Below are 8890 nucleotides of genomic sequence, written 5' to 3'. Positions count from 1 at the left end.
AAACTCAAGTGGAAAAGGAGAATCTATGGATTATGGAAAGAGGGACTGACCACTTGGGAGGAATATAGGACAGTTTTTAGAGGATGTAGGGAGGCAATTAGGACAGCTAAGGCCTCCTTGGAAATTAATCTTGCTAGTCGGGTTAAGGACAATAGAAAGGGCTTCTTCAAATACATAGCAAAACTAACACAAGAGGCAATACAGGCCCACTGTTGAACGAGGTGGGTGCCCTGGAGACAGAGGATACAAAGAAGGCAGAAGTGCTGAATGCTTTCTTTGCCTCTGTCTTTACTCCTGCAGACTCTCCCCAGGGGCCCCAGATTCCTGTAGCCCCAGAAGGAGTCAGGACAGAGGAGTTTGCTTTGGTAGCTGAGGATTGGGTTAGGGATCAACTATGCAATCTGGACATCTATAAATCAATGGGTCCGGATGGAATGCACCCACGGGTGCTGAGGGAGCTGGCAGAGGTCATTGCTGGGCTACTCTCCATAATCTTTGGTAAATTGTGGGAAATGGGAGAGGTGCCTGAGGATTGGAAGATGGCAAATGTCACACCAGTCTATAAGAAAGGCAAGAAGGAGGACCCGGGTAATTATAGACCGGTCAGCCTTACCTCCGTCCCTGGAAAGGTGATGGAACAACTTATTCTTGATTCCATCTCTAGGCATATCAAGGATGAGGGGGTTATTAAGAACAGCCAACATGGTTTTATGAAGGGGAAGTCATGTTTGACCAATGTTATAGCCTTCTATGAGGAAGTGACTAGGTGGAGGGATGATGGTAGAGCGGTAGATGTGGTTTTTCTTGATTTCAGTAAGGCATTTGATACTGTCTCCCACAGCATTCTCATAAATAAGCTAAGAAAGTGTGGGCTTGATGATCAGGTAGTGAGGTGGATCAAGAACTGGTTGAAAGGAAGAAGGCAGAGAGTTGTGGTCAGTGGCACAGAATCTAGCTGGAGGTCTGTGACTAGTGGAGTCCCTCAGGGGTCGGTTCTGGGACCAGTGCTGTTTAATATTTTCATCAATGACCTGTATGAGGGAACCGAGTGTACCCTCAGCAAGTTCACTGATGACACTAAACTGGGAGGAGTGGCTGACACAACAGAAGGCTGTGTTGCCATTCAGCGAGACCTGGACAGGCTGGAGAGTTGGGCAGGGAGAAACTTGATGAAATTCAACAAGAGCAAGTGTAGAGTCTTGCACCTGGGGAAGAACAACCCCATGTACCAGTACAGGTTGGGGGTTGACCTGCTGGAAAGGAGTGAAGGGGAAAGGGACCTGGGGGTCCTGGTGGACAGGAGGATGACCATGAGCCAGCAATGTGCCCTTGTGGCCAAGAAGGCAAATGGCATCCTAGGGTGCATTAGAAAGGGTGTGGTTAGTAGGGCAAGAGAGGTTCTCCTCCCCCTCTACTCTGCCTTGGTGAGGCCGCATCTGGAATATTGCATCCAGTTCTGGGCCCCTCAGTTCAAGAAGGACAGGGAATTGCTTGAAAGAGTCCAGCGCAGAGCCACAAAGATGATGAAGGGAGTGGAACACCTCCCTTATGAGGAGAGGCTGAGGGAGCTGGGTCTCTTTAGCTTGGAGGAGACTGAGGGGTGACCTCATCAGTGTTTACAAATATGTAAAGGGTGGGTGTCAGGATGATGGAGCTAGGCTTTTTTCAGTGATATCCAGTGATAGGACAAGGGGAAATGGGTGTAAACTGGAGCATAGGAGGTTCCATGTTAACATCAGGAAGAACTTTTTTACTGAAAGAGTGACAGAGCACTGGAACAGGTTGCCCAGGGAGGTTGTGAAGTCTCCTACGCTGGATATATTCAAGGCCTGCCGGGACAAGTTCCTGTGTGACATACTCTAGGTTACCCTGCTCTTGCAGGGGGGTTGGACTAGATGATCTTTTGAGGTCCCTTCCAACCGTTGGGATTCTGTGATTCTGTGATTCTGTGGTATTGGGATGGCAGTTGGAGTTTTGATGTGGTAATGTGAATTACATCAGGTTTATTTCTGAATTTCTAACAGTGTGATTTCCTTTATTCAAATCTATATGGATCATCTACTACAGCACTAAATGAATTATTTTTGACTGCCTTACTATAAGTAATACAATTCCCATTTGAACTGCTTTCGTTTGCAGACCTGCTTTGCTGCATGTATGAATCATCTGTTTCACAGCCATGGCTGTTTCCTGTAGATACCCAGGGCATTCAGGGCCAAACCCCTACCTTATGAAGACAGAACATGGCATTTTCTTTTTCTCTTTTTTTTCTTTTACTTTTTCTCTGAGAAATCCAACACAAATGGGATTTGACTGAAATAACTGAATAGCTGGATCATCTTACTTTCCCTTTGTCTGCTCATTATACTCTTCAGCCAAGAATAGCTAACATTCACAAGCTCTTGAGGATACTTTTATCCTGGCCATGTGTTTGGGAACTAGAAAATACAGCCATGTCTGCATGCCATGTCTGCCTCACGTAATAAACTCTGCCAGTTCCAGCCTGGGTCTCCACATCACACTGCCAGGCTTCCACCAACAGTGTGAAGTGAGGAGCAGTTTAATCGACCCGGTAACCAGTTAACATTGTCAGAACCAAGTGATGAGAGTGAAATTGGCGAGGCATAACCTTGGCACCATCTTTAAAATTTTATCAGCATCATTTTAGTAGAAGACCAAAGAGATTATCGCCCAACTCCTCTGGCTTCAGCATTCACCAGCAACAAGTATTGGAACTAGGACTGGCTATGAGAATACAGCAACAGTTCTGTAGAACAACAGAATTATCAAAATATACTGTAAAGAATGCAAAACACATGTTGGGATTTTCCTTTCATTCTGCGGGGTTTGTTTTTTTCTGTAACAAATTATACAGAATTGGTAGATTACATTGTCTTTGATCTTATCTGCACTGCAAAACATAAACCAATCATTTGTAAGAAAGAAGCTAATTCCTTTTACTGATCTGTGCCTTTCCCATGTAGTAACAAAACCCTGGAAAGTAAAAAAAAAGACCAATCACCAAACCACCCAGATTAACAGAAACTACCACAGTGCCAGGATCAACAACATAGTCATTCATCTCCAGAGTGTGACTAGTATGCCATGTATTATTCTGCTCAGAAATGGTTCGTGTGAGAAAACAGAATCTAGACATCATTGAGGAAGGCTTTAATCTCACAACTGATTTTTTCATTTGCACGTGCTTCCACAGTGCCTCCAGGGACTTGTATATTTGAGTTTCCGATTCTCCCATATGGATTAAGCACCATGGCAGGCTAGTGATGTCTCACAGTCATGTCTCTTAATGAGACACTGTAAATACATATTGGAAGTCTAAGTAAGAGAATCGGGAAAGCTATCATCCATCTGAAGAATCAAAATATATAGGAAAACAATAGTATAAGATGTCCAAACTACGGCTTGCAAGAAAACCAATGGCTAAATTTACAAAGAGAAAAAATTCATTATACTTTAAATGTCATTTTCTTAGGAAGTAAGAAAAACCCTGTTAAAGGACACTTTATTAAAAAAAAAAAAAGAAAAGAGCTATTGAAATTAATTTTCCATCATTTGAGAATGAATTTTGACAGAAAATTGTGGACCAGAATCAAAGTCCCCACTTAGTGTGTTTGTCAGTGATCAGTGTTGCCCATTGGGCAGGCAGGGTAGGCCATGCAGGATAACGACATAAAATGACTTACAAGTGAAAAATGCAGCCCAATGCACTTTGCTAGGAAAAAAAAGCAGGAATACCTGTGCTCAAATACCTCCTAAGGGACTGAAACTAAAACTATCCATAGCCTGTAGTTTGACGCTGTTGTTGAGTAACCTTTATTTTTCGTCTTAACAGCAGGACAGATCTCAGGGGAAAGAAAATTAGACAGCACTTGAGAAACAAAAATATTGTTGTTTTCAACATTACAGACAGCGACTATCCATTATGGAACTTCAGAAGTTCTGGCATTTCATTCATCATATGATCAAAATATCTGAAATATGGACAGTTAATATTGCCCTCAGACATTCATAGAACACACTAAGCTATTATTATTTGAGAAATTAAGCTCTACCAAATTATTTATAGAGCCAGTAACAAATATATGAGCAATGCAGAAGTCTAAGTAGTAGAAGTTATGCATTTTAAATATTGGAGGCCAGATCAGGGGTGTAAAATGGCAGAGTTTCACTACAGTCTCTGAGCAGCATTCTGACTTCGATTCTGGATCTGGATGACTATTTACACACAATTTGAATGCCTGTTTTCTTCCAAGTGTACAGTTTTTGAGGTTTTCAATGTGTTTTCCTGCAAATCCAGTAGTAAAATGTCAGAGGTAATTCCTTGAAGCATTTCTATTTACAGTCCTTTTCGACACTAAATTTTTAATACGTTACTAACTGCAATCAAAGGAAGTAGAAAAACAAAACCTCACCATTAACCACTGAATTAGGTCACGAGAGAGAACCTGAGTGCTAATTTGACTGAAAGTCTTAGGAAGTCAGCGGCTGAATATAGACAATATCCTATCAATAGTATGGATTGTATCTTGGATGTTCATACCCCAGATGAGAACGCTGTCATTTGAGTTACAGAATTACTATGATAGAGTGCATGTGGGGTAGAAATAAGAACTATCAATTAAAGGGGGGGGGGGAATCAAACAAACAAAACCAATGTAACAAAAACAGCAAGAAAAAATTACCAATTGCAATTATAAGAGACTTCATATCGACTCTTCCAATTCCTGTCATGTTCTGGTACCATCTTCACCCACCTTCTTCCTAATTTTCAGAGATCTGTTCTTCTTGCCAGCCAGACTGGGACACTAGCTTTACCCGTGATGATGAATAGCAATATTTCATTCATACCTCTACCTGGTCTAATTATACAGGGCACAGAAGTGACAGCATATTCAGCAGGCATTAACCTGAAGTATAAGTATTCATTGTACAGCAACACTTCTCACAATCCAATAAGTGTTTAGCTTAAATCAATAATTCTTTGAGTATAATTTAAAGACTATTACACTCCTCACACTTTTATAGCTTTTCCATTGCAATTTGACACTGCTAGCATTCACAGAAATGAAATGTGCATAGCACTGATGAAACATAGTATAAGGTAGGCAGATGATATGCAAGTATCACCAAGAATCTCTGTGAATGCAGCTCTAGTCTCACCTGAAAGAGCCTTACTGATATTGCTTCCATACTCCTTTGATTAGATTGCAGGCACTGAGAGGGGATTAAATAGCTACCTGCATAAAACACCCACAAATCAGCAAGCAAACGGCATTTTGAGATAAAAATACACAGGTTTATTTTTATCATGAAGGAGTAGTAATTGAATTTGAGCCTGAAGGGGTTCTAAGCACACTCTGTCAATAAATTACATGCCAGGGCAAATAGGTCAGAATACCAAAATAAAGTGTATATTCCTAAAGCCCACTTTTATTTAAAGTATGTACACATGCGTGTATTGAGGGAAGAGGGAGTCAGTTAACTGTTTGCACACCAGGGAATACATAGAAGATCAAATGCCATAGTGTGAAGCCACAGACCTGAACTGCTACTCTGCTGATGACACCTGTGATCCACAATGGCATCTGAAACAGAAGTAGTCACAAGAACATCGAATTCCTTTTCTTTTTTTAATGATATTATGCTGCTTGGCATTTTATAAATGTACATAAGGAGTTAATTTCAAGCAGGTATTGATAATAGCTGGCAAATGATTTTCCTGACTTTCTGCTGCCTTCTCAAGATTTGCCAGACTGCTCCCCAGTCACACGAGAATGATGAACAATTTGTGGTTCAATTGGAAAAAACATATTCAAATCTAAGTATGCCAGACTTTCCAATTATGTTTTAATTTATTGGACCAGTTATTTGTAAAATTTTACTGCTTAGAAACCCAGAATCAGAGGAGCAAAAGTACTTCAGGACAAAAATATATAAGACACTTTTACATATCTCTATCAGTCTTTACAAGAATTCACTCTGAAAATGTAGTGGTGATGGAGGTACTGAGTCAGGCTTGCACAACACAGAAACTTCCTGTATATGCTACAGAACTGCAGAAAAACATACTTATACAACAAAAGACAATTTCCCAGCTTCTTTATCCACAAAACATGGGATGGTGGCAATATAGTGAATTGTGAATATAGCAAATGTAATGTAAACAGAACCACAAAAAGCATTCAACATTTATGCAGCAGTACTGTTTTCCTCAGGGTCTCTGTCCACAAGATGAATGCTTCCCGTGATTGCCGACTCCTCTTGAGCCGAGGTGCTCTCTACCTGTTTATTTGTGCAATATGGAATGTGGCCACAAAAATACATGTAAATCCAAGGGTTGGTACAGCTATTTAAATTGCCAAGGAGCATGATAATGGTGAATGCTGGACCTAGAATGGAAACAGTTAAAGGAATAACAGTCAATAAAGCACTTGTACAAATCAGTAACATTTTCATAGTCTGCTGCTTTCTGGTATACCTGTTCATATATTAAAGTTAATCTAATAGGAGGAAATTCCCATTTATTCAAAGAAATTTTTAACTGTTGAAGGTATGAAGCACACCTTATTCTATGCATTTCAGAGTTAAATAGTTTCAAATAGCTCTTTTTTGATGTAGCTGCTTTAGATTTAAAAGCAATTACTAACCTGCTATACAGATAAATATAGATATAGGTATTGATATAAATGTATGTATAATAAGACTCAAATTCACACCGACAGGAAGAATTCTTAGAACAAAAATCAGAAGATGGGCTTTTTTCATCGGGCAGAGCTAGTATCTTTTTTTTCCTTTGGTTTATATCTTTGAGTTTAGAATAGGTGAACTTAAACAGTCACATACAGAGTCTGCCTTTCACAAAGAGGTGATAGTATAAGTTTGACAAGATTAATTTTGTTTACAGCATGGTGTTCTTTGATACCTCTCTCAGGCTTGCTTTTTTGCCTTATAAACATCTGTTTCACAACTTTTAATTATTTCACAGTGTACTACAGAGATTTCATCAATATGATTTTATGATTTCAATATTCAAAAAAACACAGATATCTTATAACATCACTGTTCTATCCAATAAATAAGAAATATTTCATTACATGGAATAGTTCATTGTTTTCACCTCAAGAATCAAAAAAAATGAAGCTATAACAACTAAAACCTCTAAAAGTCTGAACCTTTGATAAAGCAGATGATACTTTTCACTGTGCTGTTCATTAACCTTTAAATCATTAATCACTCAAAACACACAAAATACACATGTTTTGATCACATAACATTAAGTTCTCTGAAGCTAACTAGGTACAGTAGATAATCAATGCAGAAATTTCTTTTAATTATACTCAAATGACCACATGTAACTTTTACACAAAAGCGAAGTGCAAATTTAAAGCAACATAGCACTTAGCTAGCTTGCTATGAAGTTATGAATGAGGATGGAGAGTATCTTACCTTCTGTCACGACACTGGGGAACCACACGGACCACAGCTGTGCAATGAAGAAAGGTGACCAACAGAGAATGTATGCAACAACTGTCACCACTGTCATTTTTACAGTCTTGATCATAGCCTTTGAAATACAGTTCACACTGCTTGCTCGGGATGGCAGGACTTGCTTCTGATTTGTTACTTCATATTCGTTCTGGTTTTTGACATACATATTTCTTTTGATTTTTCTGCAAACCTTAACCTGGCACGTGATGAGGATGACTGAGGGAATGAAGAATATAACTACAAAAATCCAAGTCACATATGCCCTTGGGCCCCATGGCTGAATAAATTCACCCCAACATTCAAAAATTCCTGGAGATATTTCAGTCTTAGAAAAGATAAATACCTGCGGTAAGCTAAGAAACAGTGATATAGACCAGCTGGTGCAAATGGGGATGTTCCAGAGAGCTCTCTTCTTTTGGAAAGTGACCATAGGGTAGCAAACCGCTTGATATCTGTCCACTGTCATGACCACTATCATATAAGTAGAGGCAAACATGCCTAGCAATTGTAGATACTTGATACTCCTGCACAAGAAATCTGGCCCTATGAAAACATCTGTAATATCCCATATGAGTTGAGGCAGCACTTGAAAAAAGGCTACCACTAAGTCAGCAATGCTGAGGTGAAGCATGAACACATACATCCTAGAGAGCTTCTTTCTTCTTCGCCACAACACCAGTATGAGAATAATATTGCCCACAGACGCTGTCAAAAATATGACCCCCAGTACAGCAATCTCTACTTGAGCTAATTGCTCATCTCGTTCTGGTCTTCCAACAGGATCTGACTGATTTGTCAAACTCAGGAATCTGTGAGAAGAAGGACTCTCGGTCTGATGTGTATTATCCTGCATAGGAAATGAAAAATTCTTCATAGTGCACAGCAGCCACTTACAGTAGCTGCTACTTGCGACTCAGGTTGACAGCTGTGAAGTACTGGCTAGCAAACAGACCAGCCTGGGTTCAGGTTTCAGTATATCTTCAAGCAAATCTCCTCCTGCTTGTGTGAACCACAGCAGTGGGACCTGGATCTTGATAAAATTCTGCCTCTTGCTGGCATGCAAAAAGGCTTTATATAGGCTCCCAGCAGACAGAGCCTTATGTAACTGCAGAGCCCTCGGGTAGGCTGCAGGGAACGCAGCCAAAGGCAGCCCGAGCCACACAATTGGGGGAAATATATAAATAAAAGGCAAACTTCAGAGGCTCAACGTAATTCAATTACTCACTTCAGTCGAAGCCTGAACTTGTAAATAGCTGTGGCTGAAATCATACTTAAATGATCCTACTCCAGAGAGTTCTTGCAAATTTTTTTTACGCAAACCAGAAGTGAACACTTTGGTCGAAGCAAAAGGAATGTTTATACGTAGATGGAAAGTTGGGCC

The 8890-nt window shown here is 40.0% G+C and overlaps 1 protein-coding gene across 1 annotated transcript; it reads right to left on the bottom strand.

The window, feature by feature from the left end:
- Positions 1-5675: 5675 nt before the first annotated feature.
- LOC101879336 (arg8-vasotocin receptor-like) lies at positions 5676-8383 on the bottom strand. Its single transcript, XM_005154296.3, has 2 exons — positions 7468-8383; positions 5676-6410 (listed from the first exon to the last, which is right to left on the bottom strand). Exons 1-2 carry the CDS (start codon positions 8381-8383, stop codon positions 6211-6213), a joined length of 1116 nt encoding a protein of 371 aa, XP_005154353.2. The 3' UTR covers positions 5676-6210.
- Positions 8384-8890: the final 507 nt, after the last annotated feature.

The sequence above is a fragment of the Melopsittacus undulatus genome, chromosome 5 (genome assembly GCF_012275295.1).
Source record: "Melopsittacus undulatus isolate bMelUnd1 chromosome 5, bMelUnd1.mat.Z, whole genome shotgun sequence".
Lineage (NCBI taxonomy): Eukaryota > Metazoa > Chordata > Aves > Psittaciformes > Psittaculidae > Melopsittacus > Melopsittacus undulatus.
Note: the sequence above shows the minus strand (reverse complement) of the source record. Positions and strands in the feature narration are given on the sequence as shown.